This window comes from Zonotrichia albicollis, chromosome 11 (genome assembly GCF_047830755.1).
Source record: "Zonotrichia albicollis isolate bZonAlb1 chromosome 11, bZonAlb1.hap1, whole genome shotgun sequence".
Taxonomy (NCBI): domain Eukaryota; kingdom Metazoa; phylum Chordata; class Aves; order Passeriformes; family Passerellidae; genus Zonotrichia; species Zonotrichia albicollis.
This window is the reverse complement of record NC_133829.1, coordinates 2,381,536-2,401,377: the sequence shown is the minus strand read 5'-3', so window position 1 is coordinate 2,401,377 and position 19,842 is coordinate 2,381,536. Positions and strand designations below refer to the sequence as shown.

The 19,842-nt window shown below is 48.0% G+C and overlaps 1 protein-coding gene across 2 annotated transcripts in view; it reads right to left on the bottom strand.

The window, feature by feature from the left end:
• IGDCC4 (immunoglobulin superfamily DCC subclass member 4) overlaps nt 1–19,076 on the bottom strand; it is an 88,275-nt gene extending 69,199 nt beyond the window's left edge. The window contains exon 1 of one of the 2 annotated variants that reach the window (XM_074549152.1): nt 18,518–19,076. In XM_074549152.1, coding sequence (XP_074405253.1) covers nt 18,518–18,626 — 109 coding nt within the window. In that variant the 5' untranslated portion in view covers nt 18,627–19,076. The remainder of the gene's footprint in view (nt 1–18,517) is intronic. The other variant, XM_014264677.3, reaches the window with a different exon arrangement.
• Between the last annotated feature and the right edge of the window lie 766 nt (nt 19,077–19,842).

Below are 19,842 nucleotides of genomic sequence, written 5' to 3'. Positions count from 1 at the left end.
CTTTATTGCAACACAGCGGGTGGCAATTTGCATCAGTAAAAGCTGACTGGAAAAGTTAATCTTTCTTTGGACAATCCTGAATATTACTGCTTTGCCATAATCCTGCTGGTTTGTCACCCTGTATCTGGCTTTCAGATATGCCACAGAGTAATGTTCTCCAATAAATCAAGAGGAGCTTTACCCTTTGAACCAAGCTTTGAATTGTAATCGCTGTGGGTCTCCACGTGCTTGTTAGCAGGTCTTATATTTAAGAAAACAGAAGAACATATTTTAATCCAGAACCTTTCAAGATCCACGTGTCTTTGAGTTCTTTTAATGATTTAAAAATCAGGGCACCCTCTGGTTTTCTGTTAGAACTAATGGCAAGATTTGGCCTAGTAGGGTGGCAACTATGCACACATAACACACACAACCAAGACCTTTATCTCATCTAGGGCAGCGATCTGAAAAGCCTGGAGTTTGTAAGAAAGGAGACCCCTGGATGAGACTGTCACTGACAGTGATCTCTTTGCAGGGCAAAGCAGAATGGGCTTCACAAACCAATGTTTTAGGCTGAGGGTGATTTTTACTTTTGCACCACTGCAATGGCACAAGAGCAGGCACCTCAAATTCAGGTGCTTCTGCTGAATGGCAGCAAATGTCAGGGTAGGGACGGTAATTTCCAGCCAAGAGCATAAGAACTTCCCAACCCAAACTGCCTGACCCCAGCAAGCAGCACAGACAGCCACAGTACCTCTGAAATCTGGCCTCCAGGCTGACATTACTGCCATGCAGGAGCAGGCAGAGGAGCTGCCCCTTCTCACCACACTGTAGGCATCAGCACCTCTGTCCATGAACTGTGGGTTAGAAGTACCTACAGAGACTTCTGAATATCCATTTTGACTTGTCTACCAGTAGAAGCTTATTATTATCATAATTATTAGTAACAATTATACAACTATTATATATGTTAATATATGTCAACAGAATAAGAATATTAATATATTCTCTACAGGGTATTTCACAGAATTAATGAGATCTCATAATGAGCCTAACCTCTCTGACATCTTGCTGATACTTATTTCTAAGCAAGCTACTAAATTCAGCGTGCATCTGCTCCAGCATTGAACTGGCTTGCAACTCAACTTGATACCCAAAGCTGAAAAGGACATGAATGCTGATAAAGGGAGGTTTCTGCCTTGCTGGGGGCAGTGATGGAAGAGGCAGATGTACATTTACTCCTGTTGCCTTTGTTATCAATCTGGTTCCCTCTGCTACAGGGAGCTCTGAGCAGCCAAGTCTTCAATCACCCCAGCTCCTGCTGCAGTGAACGGCAGCAGGTCCCCAAGAGCTCTTGGCCACTGACACATCAATTTAAGCACATCACGGGGCTGTCTCCATCTCCAGCCCCAACTCCTCCCCAAGACCTTCAAAGTCAACTCACAGAATCATGGAATCACAGAAATTCTAGGTTGGAAGAGACCTTTAAGATCATCGAGTCCAACCCATGTTCTAACACCTCAACTAGATCATGGCACCAAGTGCCGCATCCAGTCTTTTTTTAAACTCTTTGAGGGATGGTGACTCTACCACCTCCCTGGGTAGATGATTCCAGTATTTGACCACTCTTTCTGTAAAATACTTCCTCCTTAATTCTAGCCTGTATCTCCCTTGGCGCAGCTTGAGACTGTGTCCTCTTGTTCTGTCTGTTGTTGCCTGGAGAAAGAGACCAACCCCCAGCTCACCACAGCCACCCTTCAGGAAGTTGAAGAGAGTGATAAGGTCACCTCTGAGTCTCCTTTTCTCCAGGCTGAACAACCCCAGCTCCCTCAGTCGTTCTTCATACGGCTTGTGCTCCAAGCCCCTCACCAGCCTCATTGCTCTCCTTTGGACACGCTCAAGCATCTCAACGTCCCTCCTAAAGTGAGGGACCCAGAACTGGATGCAATACTCCAGGTGAGGACTCCAGCAAGGCTGAGGCTGCTGCTCACAACACTGTTGTTTTCCTAGTGGTGTTAGCTGGCATGAAGGGCTTCGCACCCTCTGACACCTCCCCAGCACGCCCAGGTGCCACGGAAAGGGAAGAAAGCACTCTGCCATGCACTGGGAGAGAAACACAGGGCAGCCCTACAGTCAGTGAAACGTGCCCTCAGCATCCTCAGAGCCAGACACACTGGCACACCCAGGGGCACACAAGGCACCTCTTGTGTTCATTTGCATCCTACCTCCTGGGTAAACTGAGATTTGGGAACTAGAGGTAACTCATTTCAGCACCAGATCCTAAAAGCCCTAATTCTCTGGTAGCAAATTCAGCAGTAAAATTCCCACAGAGAGGAGGATTTAGCCCTCCAGAAGTGCAAAACAAAAGCAGCATCTGTGACTCACCCATGAGACCCACAGCAACAACAGTGTAAAAATTACATTCACATGGACTTGATGCTACTCATGGAAAACAACTCTGAAGCCTTTCTACTGGCAGACCCCACCTCCGAACACTCTTCTTCCCCTCTTTTGTTCTTTATAGGATATTTGCATGGAAACAAGAGCCCTGTTTCTCAGCTGCTCATCTCGTCCTGCTGTCTGCCCTTCCTTAACAGAAGACAGACTTTTCAGAGAGGCTGTTTTCAGGCAAACAGCCTGGAATGGCAAAAGAACAGAGCACATGAGCACCTCCCAGAGCCAGAGTGCCAGTACCAAGCCAGGGATACCCCCTGTGCACAGCCTCCCACCCTTTTGGTGATGAAAGCTGCTGGGTACATGGGAGGAGTTCACTGGGAGATCTTCAGAGCATCTTCCATGGAAAACAAGTCTCTTACTTCAAGACCATGCTGAGAAAGTCCAGTTGTGTGGGACACAGCATCAATCACCAGCCAGGAAAAGCCCTGCTAGCCCAAGGTACCCCCAAACTCAACACTGACACATGGCACCATCAATATGAGACTAACCAACCCAACAGTAATGGCAGGTTCAGATTCTGTCCTTGCCCCTGAATCTTCCAGTAATTTTTGCTCTTTTGTAAGAATATTATTGTTGTTCCAGTGGGGTTGCTGATGTGGAAAGTCTACCCAAAGAAGGGGGGAGGCTGACGGCGACCTGCTCCGTGTATCTAACTCGGAGTGTGAGCCAGACAGCGCTGTCAAAGGGCAAAGAATACACTCTGGAAACAAAACCTCTTTGTTCCTCTAATTTTGTTCCAGTTAAGTCAGTTCAGCTGTTCCATATAACCAGTCAAAAACATTCAGCATTTCCCAAAGTATTTTAAGACTTCAAAGTTGTAGGTTTTATTTTGACAGTTTTAAAGCGCATAGCTTTTTTTTTTCTTTACAGATTTTTTTGCATTAAAAACAAGGCTGTTTAATAAATTAAGCTTTACAACAACCACTGCCACTCTGCTTTTATCATGGCTTCAATTAAAATATTGTTTCTTGAAGACAGCTAACGGCTTCTGAGAAAAAAAAAATTAGGGTGTTTCACTGAGAATATTTTCAATAGACTCAATCTGTTAAAACTTGTGATTAAAACCAAACTCCAAGTAGGGCAGGCTCAAAACCAGGGGGTTTTAAAGCTGTCCAAGTTGCTGGTATGAACTCAAAACTTCATAGCCTTAAATGAGCATACCTAAAAAGCAAATTCTTCAACACCCAACAATGGAATATTTAGGAAGAAGTGATCTCTCCAACATTCACTGGTTAGGAAAATGTAGGAAAAACACTGTTTAGAGCAGTGCCTGGCAGCTCAGCAGAGATGGGAGTTCATCAGGAGCAGGTTGTTCCAGAACAAAACCTTTCTACATAACCCAGGCAACAGATCTGACCTTTACATCTACACAAAACAGTCAGCCCACCCCTGAACTCATTACTGGGGGAGATCTGCCCCTCAAACCCATTTTTTTTTCAGTCTCAGGGCCAAACCTGTTCTGACACCGATTGCCTCCTGCCAGGAAAGTGCTGGAACAGCTCAGGGACAAGACCTGTACTGAAACCAAACCTGCCTGAACTCTCCCCGCGTAACCTGAGCCTCTCCCAGCCGTGCTGACATTGTCACCACAGCGAACAGGAGCCCAAGCAAACCAAGGACTCGTGCCTTCCAAAGCAAACAAAAGAGCGTTAGAAAAACTAATTAGCTGTTTGTGCTCGCTGCTGCTCCTCTCTGCAAAGCTGTAACCACAGCGAGTACATCTCTGAGGCTTCTCAACAGCAGCTCTGGGCTGGGCCAGCTTCACGGTGCCAGCAGCAAAGGCCCTAATCCCACAGTTTTGAGGTCAAAGCTCCACTCGCACAGTTCACAGTACAGCCCACAACCAGCTGTGTCAGCACAACTGAGAAAGCAGGATCAAGCAGCCGTGGGGACGAAGCTTTTAAGCCTGCGATGCTGCCAAATGCTTCGTATCACAGCCCTGCCTATTTGCATTTCTGCCTTGGGCCCCATCTGTAGCTTCCCATCCATGTAAAAGCTGTCCCCAGGGAGAAGAAAGGGTACTGTCCATTTGTTCAACACATCTCAAGTGCATCCAGCTTCAAATGAAATAGGTGGTAAAACTCTTTTCCATGCAGTTCTGACTGTCTTGTTGTCTGGGGGCAGGGAAGACCAGAAATGGAAGTAGCTGGTCCAGTGGCTTTGATCAGTCAGCCCCAGGCACCAGTGCAGCCCCCAAGCCCTCCCAGCCTTCCATGCCAGCACCACATCCTCACCATCAGAAACACACACACTTCATTTTTTACTCATTTCCACTTCAGATAAAAAAATCCTACAAAGTGGGTCTCCAAATGCAGTATCAGTTAAATCACTTTGTAATAACACACAGGAATATCTTTAAAATATGGTTGCATCCTGTTACAGAAGTCTTAATGAGCCATATTTTTAGCCCAGGAATAACCTGAAAACCAGCAGAGACACACTGCAGCACTAAAACTATGTCACTGTAAAGCTATTTCATTACAAGCCACGGCTCTCTTTGCACAGATAATTTCATCCAAGAGCCCAAGTAAGCTGTTACAAAGTTTTCCAGCAGGGACATGTGTAGAGCAGTCAGAAATAAGCCTAACCTACCAGGCAAAACTTGAGAACCAGGAGAAAGAAAGGAATAAACAAGAAGGAAAAAAGACGGAATGAACACAGGAGATGGGTCCCTTTCAACACACATGTCTCAGCAGAGGTCACTGCAATGACTGGGAGCTGGAGAAGGGCCAGGGCACCGTGCATGCATCTGTCAGGGATCCCACCCAGGCTCCAGGCAGGCATCCTCACACACAAGGGAACTGCAGGGCTGGAGAAAGCAGCAGCTCCAGCTGAGACCACCCAGCCTCTCGTGCCTCACACTCACTACCTGCAGGGACAGAGTGACTGACACAGCCACAGCTGGCACAGCTGCACCAGGGAGCACACACATGTGCACCACCACCAACATCCAGAGGTGACAGACACATGGAACACAGAGGCAAGGCCAGGCATCCGGCACCCCAACTTGCTCAAGCTTCATGTGAGAGGTCCAAAGAGGATCCAGACATGACAGTGGCAGGCACTGCAAGGACATTTCTGCTCACGCCCAGGGGTTTGAAGAATTCAGCAGCACCCACAGCTCATTCCCAAAGCCCTGGCCTGAACACTGCACTGCCTGGGAGTCCTGCATGGCTTGTGACCTCAGCCAGGCCTGAGGAGAGGCCCAGACACAGCCCCATCATCCAAGGCTCTGGGGAGAATGCATCACTCTCCCACTCCATCTACAAAGAAAACAAGTTACAAAGACACCCCAAGCAAATGCTGGTGGGTGACACCCTGTCTAACTCATTGTGACACACCAGTGGCTCTCAGGCTCTAGAGAGAAACTCTGAATTGCTTCTCTGGAAGCTGCACCTTCCCTGATCCTGGAAGAAAGCTAGGGTAAGGGAATACCCATATATTCCATATCCCCTTAATATGAGGAAAAGAAAAATCTAAAATGGGCTTGTCCTCTGAATCAGCTCCAAAGCTATCTCAGAAAAGCCACGTTATCTCCCAGCAGCCCAAACCACTCCTATTTGTTACAGAATAATAAAGTCATTACTACTGAGCAATCACACTATTACACTGTTGTTTTACATGGCTATAATTTAACAGCTCTTCACTGTTTGCTTTAGAAAATCTGTTCTTGAAAGGTCTATAAAATTATGAACTCTTGCTCCAGTTTGAAAACATAGGCATGAGAAGGGATTTCTGTTTTCTAATAAATCACATACCCCCACTAGTAAACACCAGCTTATAAGAAACATCTTTTGTTTATTGAAAGTAAATAGCATGTGGACATTTTAAACAAAAAGAAGGTGGGAGGCGGAGGGGGACAGACAGATTATGTTTTTCACTTTCATTTTGCCTTGTGTCTAAACAAACAGTTCCTAACAGCTTTGTTTTCCAAACCAACTTTCTCCCAGCTGCTATCTGGAACCACAGAAAGGGAAAGCAATACTCAAGATGTACAAGGATTACTTGACTTTGCACACTCGTTTTTACTCAGCAATCAGTGCTCTGGCCACACAAGCCACAGGGAGAGTTGCTAGGAATAAGCAGGAGCCTTGGGGAGATGGGTTGGCTTCACAACAGATCAGTACTGGGAGGGCTCACTCACACCCTCACACCATGCCAGGGGGAAGCAGCATTTTGCCAAGCTTTTGTGACAGGTCCCAGTTTTGCCACAAGAACTGATCTGCTGCCTTCCACTGAGCCACAACCACACAGAAACTTGGAAGATGACTCTGAACAACAGCTCAGGGAGGAGGTCAGAGAAAACAGCTCTTACAGACCCCTCAGGGACAGCTACTGTAGCATTTGAAAACAAACTAACACCCTGATCCTTTTTAGCCATGGTTTTTACTGTTTCCATTAGGTACAGGAAGCACAGAGATACTGACCCAAAAAGACACAAGAAATTATACCAGGATGGAGCACACGCTAATGTTTCTGAATTTTTCATCATCTTCAAGATCAAAGATATTAATCTTCAAAGATCTTTCTCATCCCTCTGCCTTCAACTGATGATCAAGGCACCAAATATTCCCATACTCCTTTTTCTTGCCTTCTTGCTACACAGTTTAGTGTTACTTAGACCACGTCTACCTCACAAGTTCCTTGCCCACAAGAGATGTAGCAACACTTCACTGAAGTTGCAGGGTGGGAATAGCTAGAGTTAATATTTTGATTCGTTTCACTCCAGCAGCAGAAAATTCCTTCTATCCAGGCATAAATACAGAGCCATGACTCTAAGAGAGTCTCAGAAATGATGTGCAAATACATGGCTCTATCACAGCTCTCACACACCTCTGAAACTTGCTATATTTAACCCACCACTTTCTTAATTACACATCATGCCACAACCAAGCAGTCCCTCCATAGACAATGGTGCAGCCCCTTCTGAGCTGGACCTTCATGAACATTACCCAAAAAAGGCATTTGAAGGGCCTCAGATGGAGTCCAGAAGGTGGTAACTCCTCACTTACACCTCATTCACCCCATCCAGGTCGTGCAGGAAAGCACCTGCTCAGCTGGGAATGTGCAGGCAGCCCGAGCACAGCTGCCACAACAGCAAAGTCCCCCTGACAGCACAGGGATTTTGCTGCTACTCACAGTGCAAAGGAGATAATTAGGTCAGAAATCTTCAAAGCCCTACCACTGCCATGGGTAATGAGATTTTGCAGTTCACCTGAAAGTAAAATTGGAAGGAGGAGGGCAGGTAAAGCTCCTTCTCTACCAACAGCCTGAAGTCTAGCTGTGAAGCCATCAGGAAACAGCTTAGTCCAGCTTCCATCAAGAAGAGGTCCCTCCTAGCAGCTGGGAAGTCAGTGCATGAATACCACACTTAAAAAACAGAGAATTCATATGGGAAAACCAGGGGCACAACAGATTTGCCAATAAAACACAAGGTACAAGCAGACAAACTGCTGCATTTTAATCAGTGAGAGCCCTCTTATCTTGCTGTGTGATGGCAGAAAGGGACCAGATCACATCTCTGTTCTTACCTGAAATACTGTGTCCAAAAAAAGGGGCAAAGAACCCTTCTGCAGGGGTGTCACTTCAAGACACATGCACTCCTCAGACTGAGCTGAGAGTTTTCACAACAAACAAAATCTCCTGGCACGTATTTAGAACTATTTATGGTACAATTCTGTCTTTTAAAGTTAAGCAAAGAGCCTTCCTTGTTCACTCTTGATAGGCTGCATTCAAGATTGGTGTGGTTCTTCAGGGCAGGGTGTAAAGTGCCATAAATGAAGAGCAGCTACAGAATGTCAAAGAACAGCTCTGGTTTCAACCTACCAGGTACACAAGGAAATACACAGATAGATCCTCTCCCTGCTCCTTGTGCTTTCCAGCTCTCTGCAAACAGCCAACCTGTCCTGCAAAGCCCCTGCAGAAAGGCCTGGATGTGCAACTTGTCACTCAGAGAGGACAAGAACCAACCCTCCCATGCTGTATTGAAAAAAGTCATCTACTTCCAAGAAGGAAAGTCAGGCTCGTCAAATTCCTGCCAACTCTCCTGCATTTCCCAGGTAATTGCACAAACCATGAATTAATAAGAAATAATGAGCCAGCACACAGGGGAAGAAAAGACAATTCAGAACAGCAACAAAGAGAACTAATGGAAAAGTACATTTTAATAGCTCAGTGCAGACGACTGTCACTGCAAGGCTGCAGTGCCCCAAGAGAGGTGTCACCTCCCTGGGAGGACACAAGGACACACACAGCCCCCACACAGCACAGGAACACACGGCAAAGGTGAGGGGGGCTGAGGGCAGGAGTTCATTTTGCAGAGAACAGTGTGGGCAGTCCTGACACAGCACCAGCCTGTCCAGGGATGGCCTTGTCACCACCCACCACTTGTCCTTTGGGAAGTCACAAACCCATCTGGGCTTCACTGCCTGGCTACAGCTGCAGTGTCTGACACCAGCTCCCTCATGGGTGTGGACCACCCCTGCTTTATCTAGACCTGCTCTGCTTCTTTCTGTTATCACCTAAGCCCACAGGTATGTTATCAATGCAGCCAGCCAGCCTTGCTGGGACAATAGCAGATAAAAGGGCAGGTTTGACAGAGAAAATAATAAAATGGGAGATGATAAACTGTTAAGTCAAAAGGGTGCTCACAGCTAGACATGCATGATCTTACAAGGACTTGACCACCTTGGGACTTTAATCCTCCTGGCTTAACTTCTTACCTAGTCCTGTTTGAAAAGGCAGTATCTGGTTGTGATCTGGAAACTCATTCATTATTGAAAGAGCAAAGTGACTTTTACAGCTCAGGGATTGTGTTAGGAAAAATAGCAACATAATGGCCATATCTGTGGCTACAAGGATGCACCTAAAGGTGGAGGAAAACAAGGAGCAGCACAAACTCCTGAACATGGTTAGGACTGAGGGTCAGAATGGGTGGAAATCTGCCCTCCCATTTCCAAACTTAAACTTACATCTATCATAACAAATGGAGGAAAATATATTTCACAACCTACTTCAAAAATGCCTCACACCTACTTGGCTGTTTAACTTTCCAGCATCTCCAGTGCATTTACCCACTGTCAGCAAAAGCTTCTCTTCAGAGCACATAAATCTTTCTGTTTTCCAAAGCTGCAGCCAGCTGAAACCTGACAGTTTGAGGACAAAGCAGTAAAAGGCCCGGGTCTGCTTCCAAATGGTGAAGGACACGCTTGTGACACACAGTATCCAAGCAGCAGAATTCCTGGGGCTGCCACACCGCTTTGGGGCCCTCCTGGATCATGGGGGATCCAAGCTCGGATGTGATGCTTCTCCCTGGCTGTCTCTGGGCTTCTGCAAAACACATCTAAAAACAGCACCTGGACTGACACTGAGATTTCAATAAAACACCCACTCTTCTCAAGAGTGAGGAGAGTTTTGCCTCCGTGCATCCAACTGCTAGAGGAACACTATAGATGATGGCTGGTTTGGACCACGGAATCCAACCTCATTTATTACTAAAACCAGATTTATTTCCATTAATCGAGACTGATTACTGCTGCTCCTCCTTTAACAAGGTCTGTTGTGCCTAAGCACATAACACCAGCACAGGAGAAATCCTCATCTTCGTAACCAGGCAATTTTGGGCCACTTTGAATAGCTCCTTCCCTAGTGTTAGAAACAAATGATGAGAATGACGTCTCTTCCAGAGAGCCAGGTTTATTTCAGGGAATGCTGTGTGATCATTCTCACGTTCAGATCAACAACAGCCTTGCAAAATCTCCTTTATCCAACTCTTACTACTGTTGAGCAGGGATTAACATTAATTGAGCCCAACCCATATTAGCCAAGGATTATTTGTTAGTCACCAGCCTATAATCACTTGCATTTTCCAGCAGAAACCTTTACATTGCTCAGATAACTTGCAGGATAATCCAAGTCACCTTTTTAATGAAATGAAATTATATAAAAACACATATCCACATCGTTGTCTTCCTCCTTCCAAAATACACAATTAGTTCAGCTTAGAAAATGCTATAAAATTAGTTCTGTCAAATTTGCAGTCCAACAAGTTTCTGGTGACAAGAAAAGTCTCCCTATGAGTGCAGCATTTTCTTAAATGCTCATCTCCTCACAAATTTTAAAATACACACAAAGGTATTCAGGAATTTTCATTTACAGGTCTGCACATAGCACATACCAAATACCAACATAGCCCTTCTGTTTAAAATCTAAATGGAAGTTACAGAGATGGGCTCCATCCTGATGCTTCCTCTGGTTTCCTGCATGTGAGCCTCCTGCTGCAACACCCCAACTCTGCCTCAGCAACGGCTCAGCTGCACCACAAAGAGACACTCTGGGAGATGGAGGTTGCTTTACTTTTCCCTCAGCTGGCTCTGATCCCATCACATCTGGAAAGCCACATCCAGCACTGGTTGTGTGAGCTGAATGGCAGCTCTGAACTGAGCAGGGGGGAGCTGGTGCCCTAGGGACCTGCACAGTCCAGATCCAAGAAGTCAGGCTCTGAACTGAAGCAGTAAAAGACTTCCCCAGCAGAGCAAACACCTGACTGCTGAGAAAAGCAGGGCTGGCTTACTACTGTTACTACAGAAGGCTGAGATTGTGGATGGAAAACAGGTGAAAGACTCAAGGACCTGCATGTACAAGAAACGTCTCAGCTTGCCACAGTACACAAGAAAGCAGCACAATATACTGCTTGCCTGAAACACACTGAACCATCCCAAGTGTCTTCACTGGTAGTAAAAACAAAGAATGATCTGACAGCTCAGCCTCGTGCCCGGATGCTGAAGTGTTGCTGAAGCCTTTCACCCCTCACTTAACTCCTCTGCTGAACAGCAAATCCTGGCAGAGCCGTAAGCAAAAGTAAATGGGAAGCTCTTCTCTGCCAGCAGCTGGGAGAAACTTCCATCTCTGCCCACTCTGCATGTAAAGAAAACTCCACAATAGTACTTGTGGTGATGCTGCTCGCCAGATTTCCCACTGACAGACTCTTGAGGAAAGCCTGCAGATAGGAAGCCTGCTCCTAAGGACCCTCTTCAAGGGGGTGACTTTTGACTTTGGGAACGTATGGCTCATCTTCTTGAGGAACAGTTCCTTTTGTTTTCAGTACAGAGAAAAAGAGCACAAAGGAAAAGAAAGAAAAGTTACATTTACTGTGACCTAGGGAACACAGAGCTAAATAAATTTGATCAATATTTTGATTTCTCTGACAAAAGCCACAATCAGCACTGACACAAACAACTGGTTAGCAAGCTGGGGGGACAGGAGGGGTAAATCAAACCAGAGTTTCAAGACACTTATCTTTCCATCACAACAATTGCCACCAATGACAGTAATTTACATGGCTAATAGGCAGTATTATGTTTACAAAACCATTCTTGGGAGGGAAAATCTAAACAATTTTTGCCAACCCAGCAAAGGAGCTGGTGTTGGATGAGATCCTGGGATTTTTTCCCCCTTTTATCTTATCTGATGGTGTTTTCCCAAGGTGCCTTGCTATGGAACAACACAAAGTGCCTTCAGAAGTGTCTTTGCAAGCCACACAGACCCACGGAGGATATGATCACCCTCCTGTCACAGCCTGAATTCTCCAACAGCAGGGCTGCCCCAGCCTCTGTAACAAGGGGAAACCTATCTAGCAGAAAAACAATGGAGGCCAGCCAGCAGCCCCAGCTCCTCCACCCCACACCGCACTCTGGACCCCTCTGCTGAAGATAACCTCCAACGAGCCCCTTATCTCCCACACAGGGCCAGGTCCCATCCCCAAACCACGGGCTGACCCCCAACATCAGCCTGAACACCTGCTAATTCTCTGCCCTCCCAGCCCTTGGTTTGGTTTGGTTTTTCTTTCCTTGAAAAGCTCCCTGTCCCTTTGTGACAAACTCTTTCAAGGCTTTGCCACAGACAGACAGACAGACTGACAGACAGACAGGTGGGACTGTGATGGCACAGAAATGGGCTCCAACAGGCTCAGTCCCTCTGGTCTATATAATTAGGAGGACTATGCTCACCTATCCTTTAAAGCAGCACAGATAACCCCAGAAAGGCAAGAGCACATTTTCACTAGACCATCAGCTAAAAAGAGACAAAGATTTCCAAAAGAACATAAAAGCCTTCTCACATGAGCAGAAAAAAATAATCAGTGAACTCTTGATTAGTTACAATATCAGGGAAAATTCCACTTTTGTGTGGAAAATACATGCACCCATTCTGCAGCTGTACCCAACAGCCAGCCAGGAGCCACAGAGAGGACAGTCCTGCCTTAAGTCCAAAACCTGAGGTAATTTTGGAACCTGTAATCACTCATGATGCTTCTGAAAAAAGAAGATTTATCAAAGCCCCGAGTGCATGGACAGTCAGATTTTGCCAAAACTCCCAGTGCATTGACAGGGCATGGGAAATCCATTTCATTAAGTAATGACCTTTTGGTCACACCAATTAACTTGATCATCTATCGACAGTCAATTTAGAAACGATCAAGGATGCACATTTCCCAGCACACAGTGAAATACACAAAGGACTTTATCACACCCCTGCTGCCAGCCTGGCATCACTTCCACATCCCCCCAAGTTCTGCCATCCCAGCACCACTTTAACTGTTTAATTTCCCAAAGTCTTACATTTAACAAGGTGCTAAGCCATCTCAACTCCAAAGGGAACGGGGTTCAAAGACCTGAGCAGGAAATGAGACCAGGGAAGTCTGTTGGAACAAGGGAAAGAGCCACAGCAGACTGAGCACAAATGCAATACTTCACATGCTAGATTTTAATTCTCCCACCAATCTGGCCTGACAGCAAACCTTGAGGATGCTCACATTTCATTAACACACTTTGATATTAATGACCTGTCCTCAAGAACTCCATGAAAGATCTGGAAAAATAATTAAAACATGAAAAAAAACAAAAAAAAGATAGAATAAACCAGGTTATTACATAGCTCAGCTGAATTTCATAAGGCAATAACAAGCAATTGTGTTTAAAATGCTGATAAAGATTTTTGAATAATTTGAGAACATCTGATACAAAAGTTTCCTTGGAACACAGTAATTGCTTATCATAACCACCACAAAGTATGTTTATTACCCACGGAGATAAGACACAGCAGCTGCTGGACTTCTCAGCTAAAGCAAGCCCATATCACAACAGCAGGATCACATGGATTAGGGGCAGCAGAGGATCTGACTCAAACAGAGGCAGCAGTGGGGCATCAGTGACACGGACAAAAACACGTCCAAGGGAGAAGCTCCAACACCTACACACTGACAAAGTGTCCTGACACCTGCAAACAGAGCATAGACACCAGCTTTGGCTCTCCCATGGAATTTCCCTTCTCAGCAGCTGCAACTCCAGCAGATTTTTACCTTCCTGCAAGAAAACACTGACCAGCTCTTCCTCTTCCTTGAAGCTTCCATTATTCTTCAGAATTAGGAAATTCAATGGTGTTTCAAGGATGACTTCAGCATACCAGTGACAGCCAGACAAATTAGAAGCTCTTCAGACTTCCCCCCCCATGTCTGGTGAAGGGTTTGGCAGCTCTAGAAGGGCTTGTGAGAACACAGCTTAATGCTGCTTTCTATGAAGCTGGCAGATTCAGTTTTAGCAACTGTGGATCCTCTCACTAACAAGCTGTTAAGTCAGAAAAGCACAAGCAGCACTTGGAGGCCACTTACTCAAGGGATTTAATAAATGCAAGAAGGGTACTTAGAGTGATGGTGTTCTTCATGTTTACAGTGTGCAACAGCATCCTCTGCTCAGTGGGAACAAGTGGGGAGACAGGCAGAGACAGCAAGTGACCAACACAAAGACAATGAAAAGAGCCAAAGTCACAGCAGCTCCAAATCCTGTGTTTTGAAGTGCTTTCCCAAAAAAAGAGAGGAAAGCAAAACAGACACCAAGCCCCATAATATGCATGTTGATGCAATCATAAGTCATGTTTTACAGCAGAAAAGACTTCATAAATAAACAAGGGAATACCAGGACTTGAGATTGTGATTTCCTGCAGTTTTGTGTCTCGAGAGTGGATTGCCCAGTCCTACCCAAAAAAAGATTCATGATCTGCTCAAAGCTCTTCCTACCACTGAGGCACTCAGGTTCCTCCTCAAGTGGGTTTTCCAGTCCCTGTCCCTCAGTCCATGCAGAAACTGCATCTCCCTCCTCTACTTGGTCCCTTATTTTCAAAAACTCTGAATTCTCCAGGTCCAGGAATTATTGGGAAACAGAAAAGGGAGATGGACAGATGACTGAATGAGATAATTACACCTCTCCACCTTCAAAAACCAGCTAAAAATACTGTAGGCAAGTGGACCCAGTTCTTCTCCAGAAAGTAACGAAATTGCACCACAGTTGATTTTGGCCCAACACGCACTTGGCAAGTACTGATAACAAGGATTTACCATATCCCCTCCACTATTACAGCTGACTATAAAACAAACATTTGCTTCCTACTGATAACAAAATGACTATGATCACTCAGGGTTTGTAAAGGTTAGGGTTTCTCTGTCACCCAAGGCAGACCTGTAATTCCCAGTGTCCATGCAAAAAATACCCTGAATGTAACAGTGGCCTCAGTTTTCTCTCAGGTACCCACTCACCTCATGCAGAAATACAGTTTGGGATGGATTCCAGCAACAAATTACAATCAGATTAAATATTAATTCCCATCTTAATTATATAACCATGACTAGGCTTAATGGCCTTGAAGCCATTTAACCAGGAGAGGAGCGTGTAAATTGTGCAAGCAGCATCTCTTACACTGCAAATGCCCAGACTGGCTCACAAGCACCTGGATTTTCTCCCTGGGAGAAGAGCCAGCCTTTGGAAAAGCAGCTCCAAGGGAGGTAAGAATTCAAATCATCCAGCATGCAATATGGTATCAGGAGTCACAAACCCGTGGGACAGCACAGTGCTCTGCCCTCAGGATAGCTGTGCACTAGAGTGAAAAGGACCATACATGTGCTGAATACTTATTGGTGGATTTCATCCTCACCTTGGACAGACAGAAGCATCTCATTTGGCTGAAGTGGGCCATGAGGTTGCCAGAGCAGATGAAGTAACTGATCCAGGACCACAGTGGGCACTCAGGAGGGACGTCCTGTATGCTACAGCCCACCCAGCACTTTGCAAACTCAGGAGGCCCAGGTGCTCCCAGTGCAGAGACACCTGTGTTATCCCACAGAAGCTGCCTCCATCTCCAAATCAGGCTACATGCAGGGAAAATAATCTCCTTTCATCCCCAGGGAAAGGCAGATTGCCAAATATTTTCTTTTCCAATTCTTACTTGCGCCACTCTGAAGCGCCTCATGTATGACCAGAAGTCACCCACCCCCACGGGGCCCTCACAGCAGATCAAATCTGCTGCAGCTGCCAGGAGAAAGTCTGCTGCAAAAGATGGGGATATGCCCGAAAACGAGCCCGTTCTGCTTCACTTTGGACTTCAAGGCAGGGAAGGCAAAAAAACCAAAAAAAATACAAAAAAGGAAAAACCTGGGAAAACAGGAGAGACAAAAGCAGAATTAAGCCTGAGCAGTTTCTCCTTCAGCTTCACACACTAGAAGAGAAACAGAGAAATGCCAGCAAAAGCATTCCCCATGCTAGAGCAGCCCCTGCCTGGCTTGGAGACTGGCTGTCACAAGAGCCACAGCACAAGGGCAGCGAGCTCCAAGCTCCAGCACGGCAACGCCGCCCCTGGAAAAGGGATACTGGCCAGCGCTGTGTGCACCGCGTTTGGCACTGTCAGCGTGCCCCGCTGCTTGGGGCTGCAGGAAACACCCCTGCCCCGCACTGCCATCCCGGTGACACCGCAAGGCCACGGCCACAGGGCCGGCGGAGCCGCGGGCAGGTGACATCCTGCAAGGAGCAGCAGGGACACGCGACCCCTGACAATGGGAGCGCCGACTTCCCCGGACAGGCTCTCACGGCAGGCAGCGGGGTCACAGCGCCAAGGCGAACGCGACAGGAAGGATAAAACAAATCTCAACTCAAGTGAGGTGGTGTCGAAAAAGGAAATAGCAAGAGAACTCAACCGCAAAACCGAACTGCACAGCACCAGATGGATTTCAGCTTATCCCTCGCGTGGAAAGCTCAGCGCACTTCCCACCAACACGTCCCCTGTAGAGAGCCCCAAGGAAAGGAACCAGCACAGCCCCCTTGTTGGAGTCAACTGAAAAGGGCTTGTTTAGTGCTTGTTTTTTTTCCTTAAACCCCTTTCCTGCTACTGAAGGGAAAACAGGCTCAAAGTCAGACAGCAGAAAGCTTTGAAAAACACTGGATCACATCCCCAGCAAGTGTACACTGGCACTGCTTGCATCAAGTCCAGAGGGGGGGAAGGCTTTCCATTCTACTTCTCCCCTACGAACTTCATACTCAGCGAGGCTTGAACTTTGGATCAAAACACATGTGGCTTCGGGATCAAACACAGACTTTCCCAAAACCATTTCAACTCTCTGCCAAATTAATTTCAGATTGAAACAAGTCCATGTTTTTCTTTTCAGAATCAAACCCACCTGTTGGAAAGCACATCCATACGTACCCAGCGGCACGTCCAAGGACTGTGCAGACACACTCACTGCCTCCCTGTACAAGATGTGTCCCATTGTTAGAAAACAAACAGCAACAATTTCCACTAGTTGTCGAACTGCTTGCAAGAAATAACAAGAAGCCACAATTGCAAATTCTCGCAAAGTATCTGAAGTTTTCTTGTTGAAGTGGGTTTGGGAAAACAACATCCACTCCACCACCCCCCATTTTTTGTTTGGTTTTTTTTCTTTTTAAACCACTGTTCTCCATTACAAGCCTTGGGATCCACTTAGCTGTTTGTTCAAACACACAGGAGACAGGGCTCCCACTCAGTCCAGCTTGACTGCTGATGGGGTCACAGCCTCCCTCCCATCTAGGAAAACCAACACTAACTGGTGACAATGGGCCATTTACATGGACCGTTATTCACTTTCACAACAGTCACCATAAAGCTGCACCTATGTTGAATCATAACCTACCCCTAACGGGAGCTCACAGTGTTCTGAGGAAAAAGAAAGAGAAGAAAAACAACCCTGCAGCCATCCACGTGCTGTTATTATGCTCTGCTGAACCTGAATGCATCATAAAAGGAATAAAAATGTACAATGACATGGGGATGGCTCCTCCACCACAATACCCTGTTTAGGGGGGATTTAAAACAAGAGCAAGTCCCTGGCACACGCTCACATTTTTTGGTGCAGTTCTGCCAACCTGTACCTTTCCAAACCCTTCTCAGGGATGAGAACAAAACCTTTTGTGGGTTGTGCACACACAGATAAGGAACCCCACACTCCAAGGTCTGACCGCTCAGCCGACCCTCAATGCCAACTTCAATGGCAACCACAGAAAGCCACCAACACGCCCGGTGGCCGCGTACGTGTGCCCTCACACGGCGCCATTCGAGTAACCATTGCAAAACACGAGCGTGAAGAGCAGGCTATTCCTGGGTCACTTCCTTGGCCAACGGGACATCTGCCCAGCCGTGTGTCCCCTGCCGGCAGGAGCAGGGCAAGGGAGGCAAAGGGCCCCTCCATAGCCTTGCTGGACACCTGGGCCTGCTCTGGGCCACCCTATGCTGGACAAGCTCTTCATTCCCCACCACCCGGGCACAGCCACTGTTCCTCTGGCGGAAACTTGCCACTGTCCAGGCAGAGGCCGTGGAATGCTGCTGCTGGTCTGCTGTCCCCCCCAGCCCATACACTGACGGGAGTTCTTGGGGGGAGTGTCACCCTCAAAGTGTGATGCTGTCGCTCCCAATGCCACCCCCCAAATGATGACTCCAAAGGAAGCACCATCTTAGGCATGTGCCACGAGCACAGCTATCGTCCGACTTGGAGGAAAGAAGGGGATGGGGAGAGGGGGGGAATGGCCACGGAGGGACAGGACGGCCACTAAGGGGAGAAAGGACGACTGGGGTAAATGGCCATTAAAGGGGAAGGAGGGCTGGTACAGCGGGTGACCGGCCAGGGAACGCATCCCGCGGAACCGCCCGCTACCCGTGTGAGGGCAGGTGGCACCGCAGCCGCCCGCGGGCTGGGGGGCACCGACCCCTTCCCTCCCTCCTCACCCACCTTGCACGGCCAGGACGGCGAGGGCGGAGAAGCAGAGACAAAGCAGCAGGTCCTCCAGCGCCATGTAAGCCCCGCCGGGCGCCGGGAGCAGGGGCCGCCGCGGCCGCATCTACGAGGGGAGCGCGCTCTCCCGCCGCCCCACCGCCATCTTGTGCGAGCGCCCCGGCCCCAGCCCCAGCCCCGCGCTGCCCGCCGGGCCCCGCTGCCGGGGGCGGCCCTGGGCTGCCGCTGCTCCGCCTTTGTCAGCGGCCCGGCCGCCCCTCCGAGGGGCTCCTCCCGCCGCCCGGCAGCGCCCGCACCAACAGGTTGCTGCCAGCCCGCGGCGGGGGGAGCTGCCGCGTTCCCTCAGGGTGGGGGACGGCAGGTGCGGGCTCCTCCGCCCGCCGGTAGCTCTACAAGCCACGAACATTTAAAACATGTTATGTGGCGTTTTTTAATAATTTCTTGCTTCAATCTCTTTAGTATTTTTTTCCGCTTTTGCCACGGGAGAGCGTGGAGGGTACCGGCCCGCCTTCCGCAGCCGCGCTCCCCTCACGGTGCTTCCCGGTGATGCCTCAGCCGGCCCCGGGAGCAGCCCCGCTCCCTGAGGGGGTGGACGGCAGGTGCGGGACTCTTTCGCTCGCCAGCAGCTCCACAAGCCAGAAACATTTGTAACATTTTATGTGGCTTTTTAAATTAAACTTCCACCCCCCACCTCTTTAGGGTTTTTTCCCCGGTTTGCCACGGGTGAGCGCGGAGGGCACCGCGCAGCTCCCGCCGCCGCGCTCCCCTCACGGTGCTGCCGGGGACGCCTCCCCCGCCCCGCTGCCCGTCGGGGCTGCCGGAGCTCAGCGCGCCGAGCCCGGCTGGCAGCGGAGGCAAACGGACACCAGTAACCTCATCGCCGTGGCTTTGTTGGGGTTCAGTTTCGAGCCACACTCCTTCAGGTGTATATTGTTCATTGGTCGTGAACCTTGCCTGTGCGTCTCAGCCGACTGTAAAAATAAAGCAAATAAAATACATGGTGTGGCATGTCTGCACCCCATCGCTGAGGAGAGAGGCAGGACCTATCCACCAGCTGAGCCAAGCAGTGGAAATGAGGCAAGGAGATGAGAGATGGAGCCCAAAGTTGCTGCCTCCCCGTTTGGCTTGGCTGGGTCCCAGACACAAACTCGCACCACACGTGTGTGAGTAAAGCCACAGGTGCAGGTTTAATCCCGAGAGCACATGATACCAAGTCCTTTAGGCAGTGGTACCTGGCACCAAACACAAGGGCAGTTGCATCCAGAGCGGGTCTGCTTTGCCCTCCACAGGGGTACAAAGCTGCCCAGCACACTGGCACGTTT